Source organism: Macrosteles quadrilineatus, unplaced genomic scaffold (genome assembly GCF_028750875.1).
Source record: "Macrosteles quadrilineatus isolate MER2022 unplaced genomic scaffold, UCM_ALF_1.0 Scaffold_3__2_contigs__length_128488019, whole genome shotgun sequence".
Lineage (NCBI taxonomy): Eukaryota > Metazoa > Arthropoda > Insecta > Hemiptera > Cicadellidae > Macrosteles > Macrosteles quadrilineatus.
The window spans coordinates 12,416,192-12,432,826 of NW_026542596.1; the positions used below are offsets into that span (position 1 = coordinate 12,416,192).

Genomic DNA, 16,635 nt, shown 5'->3' on the forward strand with positions numbered 1-16,635 from the left:
AACCAACTGGTGCAGTTGAAACAATTGAAAATATACTTTAATTCCTTTTAAATATGAATACTCATAAGGTTAACATGGGAAACCCCAGAGCCACTGGGGCAGAGCCCGAAAGGATTTTTGAGACAAGGATATGTCTATGTGTTAATCGAGAATTTTGAGCTATCGTCATACTAAATTTCAACCCTGTCGGGTTAGTATTTTTCGCGTTTACTTGTCACAAACATCCAAACTTTCTGACTTATAACATTAGAAGAAGGAAGAAGTATACCTCAAATTTTAGTGTCAATACATGAAAAAATAAAACAAACAAGCTAAAGGAGCCTCAATTAACAAGAACCTCGATAACAAGTAGTGGCATTTTTTAATATCCTAATTTTATATTACCCTTAGTTAAATTGTGTGTATACCTCAATAAGATAACAGCATTGATTTCAAATATTGTTTGATATTTTAATATTTATATTTTATATTATCGAGGTTCTACAGTGCTTACATCATAATTCAGGGGGGCATTTATCAAGTTTTAAGTGTTGCTTGAATACATATTTGAACACAGACATAATCTATTCTTCTATTCTATATATAATAGACTGGGACGGGTGGCGTCGTCCTGTAATCCAGCTACTAGGAGGTCACGAATTGTGGATATTTATAGGGATGCACTGTGGATGCGATGCTCCCTGGTGTGGATTAACGTCCGCACTAGTGAGTACTACGACTATCCGCAGTACTATCCTGATAATTAGACCAATTCGTAAATTACAAGGAAAAAATGTGGTTCGGATTCCACTATAAACTGTAGGTCCCTTAGTTGCCATTAGCTGTATGGGCTATTAATTAACAGCTGTGTCTAAGGAACATGTCGGCCTTAGTCACTAACAAGACTACAAGATCGCGCCACTCATCCTACACTCATCCTTCACTCATATTTGGGTTAAAATACGCACATAGTGGCGTCCCCATCTTAAATAATTGATAATTGATAATTGATTGATAATAATTCAGTTTAAAAAAATCTTTGTACAACTAAATCTAGACTTCTACTGGACCGATTTTGTTAATTAATGGGTCATTGGAAATCATAATTCATGTAGATTTGCAAATAATTATGAAAGCGTGATTTTATTAAATATTTGTGGTAAAAAAGTAAAAATAAAAAAAAAATTAAAAACTGTTTTTTAAAGTTTCTGTTTTCAAGTTTCTATTTGTAGCCAGTTTTTGGCTGCCTTTTGTTAAGTATTTTCAAGAAATGCATAGTAGTTATTTGTAGTAAATTTTATCTTTCAGAATATTACATCCGCTTTGCTCGATTTCCCCTTCATTTAAAAGTTATTGGCAATAAGCTAAGTGATCTCCAAATTTGTAGTGGTAAGAAAATACTAAATTATATATATTTTCGTTAAACTTTGTACAACTAAATCTAGACTTCTGCCGGACCGATTTTGTTACTAAATAGGTCGTTGGAAAGCCTAATTTGTGTAGATTTGCAAATAATTATGAAAGTTTGATTTGATTACATATTTGAGGTGAAAAATAAAAAATAAACAATAATACACTTAAAACGCCTTTTTCCAAGTTAGTATTTCAAAGTTTATATTTGTAGCCAACTTTAGGCTGCCTTTATTGAGTATTTTCAAGAAATAAATAATAGTAACTTGTAGGAAATTTTATTCTCTATCAGAATATTACATTCCACATTGGTCAGTTTCCTCACCATTTCAAAGTTATTTGTTAAGCAACCTCCCAATTTATAGTGGTGAGAAAATACTGAATGAAAGATGTTGTTGTTAAACTTTGTACAGTTAAATCTACAGTTCTACAGAACTAATTTTATTAATTAATAGGTCATTGGAAACCCAAATTCGTGTATATTTGCAAAGTTATGAAAGTTTGATTTTTTTAAAGATTTACTAGGTTAAACCCATCAACGTCGACAGTTACTGTTAAGGCTGCAAGCAAGATCGTTTGACTATAAATCGATGATGAATAACTCAATTTGTGTTACAATTTGGATGGTTCGTGATTTAGCAGGGTGCTTTAGGTACGTCCGAACTTAGTAATCGATAGTTAAAATTGAATATGGTATTTCACTGAAGGTCCTTAGGTCAAAACAAATAGAATTAGAATAATTAGAATTGAGTATGTATATCTAAAACTAAATTCTATATCCAAGATAAAATCAAATTTATGTTTTCTGATTGACTGATACAACTTAAATTATTAAAACTATCAATATCTCAAGTGAAATCCTTTGAGAATTTTAAGACCAAGACAGATTGGAATCTTAATAATCAATAGCTCAAATATAAGCTGGTATTTCACTAGAGGTTTTTAAACCAAAACATATAGGGTAATGTAATTAGAACTGCTGGAATACATCATTAATTGAAGTAAAAAGTAAAAAAATCAAATTTAATATTTTTTTTTTTTTAGATAAAATTAGATAAATTAATGATGATGCTTGATGAGAAACATGTGCTTGCAAAGCTTTATTTTAGGACCAAAATTATGAAAATCAGGCGGGTAGAAGAGCCAAACGAACTCGAAAAAAAAACAAATTTAATGTAAAAACCATAAGAAATGTACAGGGACGCATTTTGTGCATAACTTGAAATATACGTTCAAATGAATGCCAATGTTTGATGACATATCCGTGGTGCGTCCATACCTTTTAAGGCCAACATTATTAAAATTGGTCGGGTAGAAGAGCCAAACGAACTCGAAAAAAGAAACAAATTTAACTCCCATAAGAAATGTACAGGGACGCATTTTGTGCATAACTTAAAATATACGTTAAAATGAATGCCAATGCTTGATGGCATATCCGTGGTGCGTCCATACCTTTTAAGGCCACAATTATGAAAATCGGTCGTGTAGAAGACCTAACCCAACTCGGAAAAGAAAAACAAATAATTTTTATAGATGGCAATAATTGGTTTACCAGTATGCATAATCTAAACATACGAAACATATGTTATAATTGAACAGCTTATTGTTATATTGTTATTTAATTGATTTTTCTTTGATTAAATGTTATTGTTAAAATTTTGCATTTGTGTTTAAAGTGTGTTCCTTATGTTAAGTGTGTGATTCTAATGATATGTGCTTAATCTGTACCATTAATATTAGTGAGTAAAGTGGTGTATGGATTTCATAACCATTATTTTACTAGAGACTGTTGTATTCAACCACAACGGGCTCTGTTGCTAGTTAAGTATAATTTTGCTATATCTTTCTCCAAATAAATAACACTATCTTCCCTGATACTTTGGTTCGATCGTTTGATGTTACGACGAATAAATTCATGGCTTGACTCATCAAGTTAATTATATTAAAGTTGATTCACATTGGTCAACATCTAGCAAGAAAATGTTGCATCCGAATCTATCCAAAGTCAAACAATCTATTGAAATGAACCGATCAAAACAGTATAAGCAGAGTCTACGAGCGGTGTTCTCGGCAAATAGCGATTAAATCAACCACAACCATGATTTCAGCCATATTATCTTATACCCGCAGAATTCTCTATCTAATTATTTGATTAAAAAGTACTTTATACGTCCTCTGCGCTCAATTCTGCTGGTTAGCCAAAACACCGTTATTAAAACAATCAATAGCAGTGATAAACTGGAGATTTGTTTATGCTAATTGTATGTTCGCATTTAATTAGTTGTCACAAAGATTGGGTTTCCTCGTGGTTTGTTATTTTGTACTGAAATAATGATATCTTGCAAACACTTCATCATTGACTCGGGCTATATGCAAATTGAGTTTTCTGATATCATCCAGTAGTTGTCTCAATATTAACGTACATTTTTAATTTGTCTTTGTCAGTATATTTCTTATTCGATCATCGTGTTCATGACGTTTCCGAGGGAGTAGTCATTTCGTAGGAGATTAATTTGACAAATTATTATATTGAAATTATTCGTGTTCTTTCATAGGAAACATTATGCCACGCCGAACCAATTTTGAAGCACGCTCCATCTATTGGGTGTTTAATTTTATACACGATGGACACATTTTTTAAACATCTGAGAAGTGTAAATTACGATTCACACTTTGTATGGATTCGTATGGAACAACTCAACTCACGCTTAAACAATCGCAACTATGACTAGGAACTATAAGTATTCTTTATATTGTATTATTGGAAAATTATTAATTTTAAAATTGTGAATTGTGCCATTTCTACTTAAACATTACGAACAAATCGCTGATAAAGCTAGAATTATTTCCTTACATAAACACATAATAAATGAAAGTGACATAAATAAATCAAATACCCCCGTTGCAGAAAAACCGGATGACTCAGTGACTTACTAGTTTTGTCATTGATTTTTTCATAAAAAGAAATTAAAAAAAATAATATAAAGACTCACAAAATATATAAATTATGTTATATTCTTATATTCTTGAGTTGGTAGGTTATGTTTGCTGTTTCGAGGGACACATACATATGCGTCTTTCTTTTTTTAATTAATTATTCAATAAGTTTACTAAGAAGTTAAAATATTTGCCAAGTTCCAAAAAGCAAAATTTAATTCTGCACTAATTTAATTTTATATTAAACTAAAGTATTTTAAAATACTACAGCCAGAGCCAACGCTCTTGGTCTCAAAACCTTTGGTAATGATGGTTCAACTTATTAATTCCAAGCTTTAAGTATAAAGCTTGGAACAGTGAATTAAATTAATTAACAGTAAATTATAATTTACTGTTATCAGCTGTTTTTGAAATCAACACACTACATAAACACATTATTTGTTATTGCTATGCGAACATGGTGTGCGTACAACTGAAGGGAATTTAATTTTAAAATGTTTGCAGCAACAACATTTTGATAATCAATAACGAACATAGCATCAACATCTGTTTAAAATTTGTGACAAGCATATTCTGCCGAAGCTAAAGATGTAATACAAATTTAAGGGCAACAATCGCTACTCGCCTAAACACCAAACTTCTAGAACATTCCAAAACAGGCTCACCTTAAGTTCTGCGAAATTTCTAGAAGTAAACACTTTGCAAACAAAGTTTTGTATAAAAAGTTAGCCATAACAAATTAAAAAAATTGCAGATTTTAAAAAACGAAGAGTATAAAATTTAATAACATATTGATAAAAATAAATTAACAATCCTGACCTGTATTTTATCATGCTGTCTGATGCAGGTAGCGTGACACCTCGCCCTGAACAGCGGGTCCATCCTGGCATCACCGACCCCCATAATCACACACACAACCCCCATAACCACCACCATAGACGCGCGTACGTGCACCATGACTCTGGCCCTCACTGCTTCTCGTCTGCAACGCTAGCGACTGCACTCTGATCGCACCTCTCTCTCTCTCTCTCTCTCTCTCTTGCTCTACAGTCTTGTTTATTTTGCCTACTCTCCCCCCTTCCTTACTCACCTCTCACCTTACAAATCAAATCTGGACTAAATACTCCCCTCTTACATCTCGCCGCCACCCACACTCGCCGCGTCTCCGTGTCGTCTGCACCGAGACTTAGGTGCGGGTTATGGCGGTTTTTGATTTTCCAACCACTTCTTCTTGATACTCAAATGTTGCTTGCAATCTATATTCTTCCCATCGTAATCTAAAAGCATTGATGTTTTTTACCTTACGTCTCAAGTATCGGTAACTTCCCCTTAAAGGTCACGCGAGACCCGGGATGCTTCAAACGGCACGAATGCTTAAAGACTTTTCTGGGAAAGTTGCAATCTCTGATCTTTTATCGCTGAAGGAGAAGCTTTTATGTTTTTTTTTTATTTTTTCAGTTTTTTTTTTTATTGAATATGTTTAATGTGATGGAAATAAAAACGGTAAATAAACATGACTTTGACATCTACCGAAAGAAAACACACTCACGTAGATAGATATATTACCAACGACTCAAACCATCCACCACTTCAGAAGAGGGCCATTTTTCATTCCCTAATCCATAGATTACTCAATACAACTTTAACTGAAGAAAGATTTTACATGGAACTCAAATATATAAAAAATGTAGCGACTCTTAATGTATACACAACTAAATTAATAGATAACATGTAAAGAAACGCTAAAATAAAAATACAGAAAACCAGATAATTACTAATATTTCAGAAAAGAAATAAGATAAAAATTGGATTAGTATAACCTTTGACTATTAATACCAATGGTATAACGTACAACTCAAAATTTTCAAGTAATATTAAGAGCATATTCAAGAACAAAACATCATACAATTTAGCATTCAGACCTATTATTTTTTCTGATATCAAAATTAGACAATTCGAAAGAAAAACCATCAAAATTTGAACATGTCTGGAATTTATGAAATTTATTTTAACTAGTCCCTACAAGCGTAAGTCCCTACAAGCGTAAGTCCCTACAAGCGTAAGTCCCTACAAGCGTAAGTCCCTGCAAGTGTAAGTCTCGAAAAAGCTTAAAAGTAAAACAAATTATTGTAATATTTAAACAAACTCAGAATAAAATGTTCTATGTGTCAGCATAGATATTCCTGTACATCATATCTTTTGTGTAAAAATCAGTCTCTTTGTTTACTTTTGTTGTTGTTATTATTTTTAATAAATAGTTTTTTAATTATTCTAGAGGTTTAACTCTGCTAAAGGCAGCATACATATTCCCAGGTAATTTTCTAAGAGTAGCCGTTGAGGTTATTCTGCTTCATATAAATTATTGATTAAACACTACAATAAGCGTCAAATTAAATGTAAAGAAATTTACAAAAAGGTTTAGAATAAATCTTCAATATATGTTTAGAAATAAAAACAAACAGAATTAATCCTGGTCAATGTGGTTATATATCATGTTCAACATTCCCCAACACAACAAAACCTTCAAAATACTGTGGAGAAATGTAAACAAAGTCAATTAATCTTTCCTACAGTCACCTGAAAGTGGCCTTCGTTGCACTGATTATAACACATAAAGTTGCTAATTGCTGCATCTACTTACATTTTGCCGCACACCAGTATTTCAACCACACAACACAAGACAGCATGCTTCTATTAGGCACGTCTAGAGATCTAGAGATAAACAACAGCAATTAAAAATTGCCCAGGTGCAATTAAAAATTGTCCAGGTGCAATTAAAAATTGTCCAGCAATTAAAAATTATAGCTCTATATTTTTGAAAGAAATATAATTATCAGCACACAAATTAAGAACAAACCCCGTTTTATGTAGGTGACCAAAATATAAAGAATTGCTGCACAGATAGAATAAACGTAAGCTGTAGTGAAACTCAAGTAGAAGAAACATAAAATACAATACCCAAACTTAAAACACGTGAGAAGTTAACGGTTCTACTATAAACCAATTTCGTACCAAATATGCAAAGTTTGTGTGTTAGCTCTATTGTTGGATAAAGACTAACTGTGTTTAAATTTTATCAAATTTGCTTGTTGTTCTATTTTTTGTTGAACAGATTGTAAATTAAATAAAATGTTACAAAAAACCTTAAATATCAATATAGTATTGGTAAAAAATAACCAAAAACAAACATTTAAAAACATGAGGTGTGTATACAAATTCCAAACAGATATGATAAACAAATGAAAAAAAAACTGAACGTCCATAAGAATAATTTTGGAATTTTAAGGGCTTTCAGGGCTTAACCCTTCCTTAATCATCATGAAAACTAAATAACTTTCGTATTTTTGACCTGAATGCCCAGAATATTTTACATAAAATATTTTAAATAGAGTATAGAGTATAGAGTAAATAGAGTATACCAATTTTCAGCCTTATACCTAGCCTGGAAGTTGGAGAGTGATGAATCAGTCAATGAGTCTGTGAGGGTTTTCACTTTTATATGTTTAGATTACAATAAATTAAAAGTTACAACAAAACGCGCTACATAATTTGTACAGAATCGGCCTAACTTTGTATTCAGCTGGTCATAATAATCAGGGAATATGTCTGTGCTTTAGATTGTATTACAGGACGATAAGTCTGCAATACTTACTTATGGCTATTTGACCCAAGTGGTACTTGGCCTCACCAACACACTGCCTCCACGTCGTGCTGTCTCTTGTGGACAGTACTCTCATCCAAAGTAAATAGTTAAGTTCTCCAACAAGTAACACATGTGAATCCTGAGACTAGTGATAAATGGTTGCTCCAGAGATGAGAACTTACGTCACCGGGCTGGAAATGAAGTGTAATCCGATTACGCTTTGCTACCGCTTCGACGAGTGGCGATAAGTATAATTTACGAGAAACTCACTTCGCGGGCTGAGATGACGAACAATTGATCCAAAGCTTCTTGTACCCTTCACTCAGTTGAATACATTTTACATTGCAGTTGTGACATTTTACAATGTAAGTTAAGGATTATTGCGGACATTTTCAATTACGATTAGCCAAGTAAAATAAACTATTTCCACGACGTTCCAGGATCTGATTCTGTCATCAGACTACAAGTACCTAAAACATAAACAAGATTAGTCCATATAAATCTAATCCATACAAATTCAAAAACAAAAATTCCTCTCTATTACAACATTATATTTGTTGTTTCCTGTATACTACCGAGTGTAGGGTCTTCTGCTGAGAGCGAGGTCCAGACTAATGACTGCGGATGCTGGAATATCACACAGGAACGTTTCAAAGAAGCGCCGAGACGATTTCGAATACCGGTGGCGGAATTTTGTCGTCTTGCTCAATGTTCCGGGAACATGGACCTCAGACATCCCTCCCGTGCTATTTAACGAATGATTCCGACAGCTGTCAAGATCTCGTGCAGAGAACCTTTAAGGAAGATGTCCAAAATTAAAGTATACGAAGATTCATGCATTAAATGTATGAAAAACACTTTATTTAACGAAGTAAAGTGCTGATGAAGAATGTATCGCCAATTATGATGGGGATTATAAGTGGTGCATTTGAACCCAAGTACGAGTTTAGTATAATGAATAAGTGGTTGCCTTTAGCAGTTTTGTTAATTACCGTACTTATGTATTGATGACCCCCAATGATCAGGGATTGATGGCTTCAACCGTCCAAAAGCGACTGGACTTTCTCAGGATAGAATCACTGGCTACCTTTTCATTTTAAGGTGACCCCTATAACCTTTCAACTACCCAGGTTAGGTTTTAGCTATTACGCAAAGTTTTGCAAATCATACAGTGTAACGCTGATTTCAAGCACTATATATCGATGTTTTTTATTCATGTCGTTTCATGTTCACTAATGAAATGTGTAAGTTCACCACCACTGGAAGGGTGGAAAACAATTGTACAGTATAAAACTAATTCCAGAACTTGTAATATTTCATTTCATTTCATTCATTATTTAGTATTAAGTTTCTTAAAATGTTAACTTTTATCCCTACACCTTTGTTGATAATCACTCCTCAGAAAGGCTGGCCTAATATTCCTTTCCCTAATTTATATAATTTCATTAATCTGTTTAATTAATCATTAATAATATTCATTCCATAGCCTATATATATTTTATTTTTTTTACAAAGCCCACAACTTAATTATTTATTAAATATGTAAGAGAATTGCAATACATCAAAATTTCTTATAATATCATTTCAAAATTAGTCTTTAAGGAATCAAAATTTAAGAAGCAGTGAAAGTGATCCCATGTGTTCAACAATGAGTGATGTGAACATTGAGATTGAAAGAGAAGGAAGCCATTGAGAAGTTGAAACTGTTAGTTAGAAGGAGTCCAAATTTTATATAAATCAAATTCATTCATCAAGAAGACCAGTTTATATCAAGTTATATCACAGTAGCCTAAACCTCAAGAGGACTCAACTCCGTCATTGTTATCTTCAAAATTAAGTATAAACTTTCTTTTAAACGCTTTTAATTCAGTGCTAATTGGACTTACCTTTTGGACAACATCAAAATTAGATCTTTTCATTGTTGGGATTTATAAGTTTAACACCTTAATTAGGCCTATTTGGACACTAAATTTATTAATTCTTAGCATTCAAGCCAGCACGACACCCTACCCTGAGATATATCACATCTAAATTATTTGAACCTTTATTATTCAAATTTATCTTTTATTTCAATTTAATTTCAACTCCACACACCATTGTCAATCCTTTCATTGTAACGTCAAGCCTTTTCTCATTGCATGTTTGTTCATTTGTTTAAATAAAACACCTTTTGTAATTCATATATCTTTCTTAACTTATTAACTTTAAACATTTATAGAATAGGCCTTGCCTAAAATGAATTTTATAAGGTGAGTTTACAAACTGTGCAGATATTGACCGATACTTATCGTCGAGTTGGATTACCAAAGACTGTTGGATTATCAACTTTCGGATTATTGGAGGTCGACAGTAGTTCACACTCATTCACTTACAAAATGTGCTACAGTCGAGACTCTATTACTTTATGATATGTCATACCACGATAATTGAAAATATGTATGCGATAGTGTGTATTTCAGTTACAGTAAGTTTTACACGTTAAACAATATTTCACAGGTCTGACGGCATTAGCTCGAATCAAATTAATTTTTCTTTGAATAATAGAATAGCCATTTCAGTTCAGTTCTTAGAATTGAAAAGTTTCACTTAACATCTGTTTACTTTCATAACAGCATAGTTTAATTTCATAACAGCATAGTTTTTCCCATATCAACACGGGTAACGGACCAATGAGGTTCAAGGATTTAGAGAAAATAAGTAAAATTATAATGCTTCGAACGTCAACTAATCAGCTGATCAACTGATCAGTTGACAATTTTAATTGTTGATCCGACTTGTTCCTGTTGATACTCGCGTATTCTTAACCTAAGTTGGTGGAAGTTAAAGGAAGGTAGATTAAACTGATTTAAAAATGTCAATGAAAGTGAAGTTATCGAGATGAGAGCACAAACTGTTTATAATATTCTATAATATTAGATGCTGAGATCTAAATGTAAATTTATTAGGTTAGTGTAAGTAAGTTATGGGCTACCTTTTCTGAGAAAAAAAAAACTCTTTGATAAAATAGCTTTGTCTTAGAAAGCTGCAACGTACACATATCAACAGAGATATTGATTATTTTTTGAAAGAGAGGAGGTTTATGTACTGTACTTTTTAGCTTTCCAAAACGATATCAGAACTGTTATATAAAATATAGATAAGCTTACATCATTACAGTTATTTGAAAGACTTGTAGGCTTTGTTCAAAGTTACTTAAATTGTATTTAAATTGCAAGCAATTAATTGACTGTATTGTTGACTTTAATACTTTTAATACTTTAATATTTTTTTAATACTTTTCAATGAAATGGCAACCATACAAAGTAGGTATTTTAAGCCAAGTTTGAATGGAGATGAGTGTAGGATGAGTGGCGCGATCTTGTAGTCTTGTTAGTGACTAAGGCCCTATTCCTTAGACACAACTAAGGGACCTACAGTTTATAGTAGAATCCGAACCACATTTTTGCCTTGGTATATCCGAATCGGTCTAATTTTCAGGATAGTACTGAGGATAGTCGTAGTACTCACTCTTGCGGACGTTAATCCACACCAGGGAGTATCGCATCCACAGTGCATGCCTATAAATATTACAATTCGTAACCTCCTAGTAGCTGTATTACAGGGCGACTGTAAATTTACTTTTCTAGCTATACATACAATTTATGTCAATATTATTTAATTCAATAATATTTAACGAACCCCTTTAATACCCAATGTCATTACAAATGTGGAATCGGTTACAACTCAAATGGTCAATCAAAAATCTCACCGTTTTAACTATTAATAAAATTACTTTATGAAAGACCTCAATCGTAAAGCCCTTGTTTCAGCACCAAAATACTCAATATTGTCATATCAACACTAATAGTATTTTTGTAAATTGTGAATATAACCCTTAGTTATCCATAAGAATTCATCTTGTATAAAAAATAAATAAAACACACTTTTAAGTGAATAATAATAGCCTACTATGGTCCTAAAACACTACGCTACACCTACTGCAGCATTTTGAATATTATAATTTTATCGTATACCGAGTGTCCTGTAAGTAAACAGCCAAACTCCTGATTTTGGTTATATGAGCAAAAATAAAGATAAAATCAAAATCAAGAATAACATTTACCGCGAAATCACTTTGTTAACCAGTTATCCGCAGTTTTGTATTATTCACATGAACATTTTTATCTCTAGATTGTTCCAACCGATCTTTATGAAATTTTGTATGTAGGTTTAAGGTAGAAGCGATTCATTTGACATTAGTTATCTTAATCTAATTCATAATGATTTTTTCTCAAATCAGCCATTTTTAGTAATTTAATTTATAAATTAAAATGGCTACCATTTTAAATTTTTGAAAATTGGGTCAAGATAAATCTTTTATCTCACATGGATCGCTTCTACCTTAACCTAGAAATAAAATTTCAAGAGATCGGTTGGAGTAAAGGTAAAATGATTATACTGTATTATGAAAAATACAAAATGGCTGATATCTGGTTTACGAAGTGATTTCAGGGGAAATTTTATTCTTGATATTCTCTTTATTTCGGACCATAAACCCAAAACACAAAGTTTGGATATTAACTTACAGGACACCATGTATATAAAAGGAAAAATTCTGTCACTTACAAATGATCACTAAACTGTATCTCAAAACAAATACGACCTACAATTAGATAAATCGTCAATACAGAATTAAATTATCTAGGCTACAACCTATGTGTTTAAAGTCCTTTTCTATCCGAACCGGGTTCGAGTAAAATCAGTTTTAAGTCAAAACTGTGAAAATTGACCTTTTCCTTATGTTCGTGCATTAAAAAAGGCAGTTTCCATTAAAGCACGATTTCCAAACTTTGTATTTCATTAAAAAGCGGCATCTTTTATAAAATAAAAATACATAGATCAATAAATACCCCCGCCGCAGCAAACCTGCCGACTAAGCAAATTTCCATTTGTCTGAATTGATTTTCAGTTAAATATATTTTAATAACATTAGGTTTAACGAGTACCTAGGTTTGCTGCTACAAGGAAACTAATAAAGTGTGTTTTTGAGTAAAATATTGATAGCTTAGTACAAAATAAATAAATTTGCCAAGTTTGATCAAAATATATCCATAAACAAGCAAACTACAACATTTGACAATATTCTCCATAAGAATAACATGGGAATTTTAAATTTACAATTTTTTTAATTTTCTCCGTTACTAATAATTGAACAAAAATACTTTTATATACTAAATTATTTGTTTTTTTAAGCTCTTTAAAAAGGTCTAAAGAGAAATCGGGAAATTTTGTGTTTTGAGGGTCAAAAGTGAGAAAAACCAATTTTTACCCCATAAAATCCCCCGTAAAGCCCCGTTCCCATGGTCCGATCGTGCTGGTTCGCGAACTCATTCAAGTTTATCCCGCTTTACACCTTTAAACCAAATTTCATCAAAATCGGACAAAAATTACTCAAGTTATCGCGTTCACGGACGTATATATATATATATATATATAAGTCTATATATATATATATATATATACATATGTAAAAATTTGAACGAATGGTGTTTTTGGCCTCTGGGGACATCAAAATGAAAAAGTAAATCGGTCCCGGGTCTAGGTCTTACCGTGCCACCTACGGTAATAGCTACTTCCCTATAGGGAAATTCGCTAAAAGTGGTTAAAAACCTATTGTTCAAGTGCTTAAAGTACGAACTTTTTTATTATATATTGGGAGTGATTGCACAAGCTATTACTACGAAAATATGTACCGAATAAAACCCGTAACCTCATTAGAACATGGGAAATTTTCTATTGCAAAACGTTATTTTAGTGCTAGCTGTAACCAATGCCATTGGCCAAAAAGGTTGTAAAAGTTGTTGTAAAATGTTGGTAGTTTTCGTGAAAAGTTAATGAAGAAATATTAACTATAGCAAACCTATGTACTCATCAAATTCCAATCAGATTTCGACTAAATATTTTGTTTAGACTTTGGTTATATCATGATTGGATGTTTATTTATCTTTCCAATGATGTGTGCTTCCTTTTGCTACCGTCTCTTAAAAAAATAATTTTAATAATATTTATTTTATACTAAGCTATTATTATTCTACTAAAAATACACTTTATTACTTTCCTTGTAGCAGCAAACCTAGGTATTCATGAAACCTAATGTTTTTTAAATATATTTAATTAAAAATTAATTCAGACAAATTGAAATTCACTTAGTCGGCAGGTTTGCTGTGGTGGGGGTAACACCATAAACAATTTATAAATACAATTAGAAGAGTTTAGTTTAAGTGACATTTTTAGTGTTAAAGGCAATTTAGTTATAGTTAAATATTTGTTTAAATAATTTGTTGTTGTGTAAATGATTCGCTATAGTAAAATAGACGACACGCAATTAAGTGAAATTGTCAAATAACTTTCTATATTGATAGATTTCACCAATTCATGATAATAATGGTATGAGAGAGCCAATAACGTTATTTGTTCAACTGAAACATACGCAGATGGGGCTATAATCGATTAACATACAGACTTCCACTAGAGTAGACCGCAAGATAATAGTACGGTGAAAGGTGATGCGATGATTGGGAATTTATACAGTTTTGATAGAAGCTACTACAAAATGTTACAGTTTCTTTCAAAAGGTTATAGAAAGTAAATAAAGTTACGTCTTATAACACTTAAAACATATATTTACGCTTATACTGTTACTCACAAGACGGTAAATAGTCATTCGCCTATTGGGTCTAATGATGATTGGAGTGTCCAATCGAAATCGATCACCACTTACCATCTTTTGTATATTTACCGTCTTGTGAGTGACAGTATAAGCGTAAATATATGTTTTAAGTGTTATAAGACGTATCTTTGTTTACTTTCCGTAAATTTAATAACACGTACAATGCTGATCAAGAAGTTATTTACAAAAGGTTATGTATTACAATTTTTCTATGGCTGCTATTATGAAATGAAATTAGTATGTCTATCTGCCTGTATTTTCATCATGCAAAAAACACCACCAGAATAAAACTAAATACTTAAAGTGCCAGGTCTATTACCGCTTTGATATTTTAAATTGCCTAAGCTATAATGGATAATTTATTATATGAATAAGTCAGTCAAAATCATATGTGCAATACCACTGTCTATTTTAATCATTGTTAATAAATATGTAGGGTAAATAAATAAAAAGCCACAGCACACAGAACAAGACATGTAAAAACAAACATAGCTCACGACAGATGTATATCACAAATAATAATTATGAAAATCACATAAAAATACGCGTGTGTACAGGTACAAATTTTCGGGTTGTTTACTGTATTAGTTGAATGTAATAAATAATCACATATTTCGTAAAACTAAGTGGTACATTTGTGTATTCTTTGGTGATATACACAAACTATTTAGTATGTAATCATTGGTTGATAGCTGTTTTCACAATAGTTTTAAAAGTTCTCTTATTCTATGTGTAATCATGGTGACAAAGCATAGTTCAGGCTACATTTTTTTTACTTAACTAGCTGCAGACGTGTTATCTACTATCTGTGTATTTATTTCTCCTTCAACTCCTAACGGCAACTAGGAATATGTTCAGAGATGAGCTGGTTCGTCAAGAACTGAAGGCGCTTTATTTCCCAGGCAAAGACACATATACGGTGTCCAATTATAATCCTAATTGGTAGTTGATACTCATACACTAAAAGTAGGCCTAAATCCCAATTATCTTTCATAATTTAGACGAAGATTCATTTTGTTTTAATATTCCTCCATATTTATTCGTTTCGTAAAACTAATTATTATTGTTTCTCATAATAAGGCCTGGAAAAGGTAAACCTCTAAAGCACTAAGCAGCATAAACTTAAAAAAATATGATTAACAAAAGTTAGTACATACAAATTAAACTCGAGTTTGAAAAACAGTTTCCTTTCTGCTTATGAAAAGCGTGTATCTTTTGCGAGGTTACGTTCAACCAACAAACACTAGCATTTCCATAGGTACTTCTTCTTAATTCATTTATAGTCTTGACTGCCACAAACCGCCTTAGAGCTAGAAAGTTATATTTATTTTACTTAAAACCAAAACAAAAAAAAATACTGTAAACTTTGTTTTTCACTTTTTTATTATATTTGTCCTCTTCGAGAAGTTTTGTAAGCATGTCGAGGCCATGCACGTAATATTTTGAATAAAAATATATTTGAATTTTTAATTTGAATTATAACAGTTTTTACGGCAGCAGAAATGTTGAATTATGCGCCTTCAAAAACGAACTTGCTTCGTTGTTGTACTACACGTGTTGTATTATTAGGCTATTCTTGAAGTTGAAGGCACTGTCAGTTATGCCACACATTCCTGATTTTAAATCTGTTTCTAGTTGAAATATTCCAAAATTTGGAATTACGTACAAGCATAGTAATGGTAATACTCATAAGGCACTAGCACGGGTTTGGTACCAATATTTTTGCTCATTAAAAAAAAACAATGTACCATAATGTTTATCTACATGATTAACCAAAATAATTTTTCTATAATACAACATAGACTAAGGAGGATAAAAATGTAAATATATTCCTTTTCCTTTTTTATTCTTTTATCCTCCTTAGTCTGATACAATCCAACACGTTTTAGAAATATATTTTAAAATAGTCATGGAAAACGATAAGGAATGAAGAAAAACGTGAATGTTTATAAACATG

The 16,635-nt window shown here is 31.8% G+C and overlaps 2 protein-coding genes across 3 annotated transcripts in view; both read right to left on the reverse strand.

Annotated features, from left to right (window-relative positions):
* Positions 1-5,313, reverse strand: part of LOC128988969 (anosmin-1-like) — a 74,428-nt gene extending 69,115 nt beyond the window's left edge. For both annotated transcript variants that reach the window (XM_054410779.1, XM_054410778.1), the window contains exon 1: positions 5,146-5,313. In XM_054410779.1, coding sequence (XP_054266754.1) covers positions 5,146-5,283 — 138 coding nt within the window. In that variant the 5' untranslated portion in view covers positions 5,284-5,313. The remainder of the gene's footprint in view (positions 1-5,145) is intronic.
* The window catches only part of LOC128988971 (farnesol dehydrogenase-like), a 424,915-nt gene that overhangs the window by 306,709 nt on the left and 101,571 nt on the right, over positions 1-16,635 (reverse strand). The gene's annotated exons all lie outside the window — the stretch shown is intronic.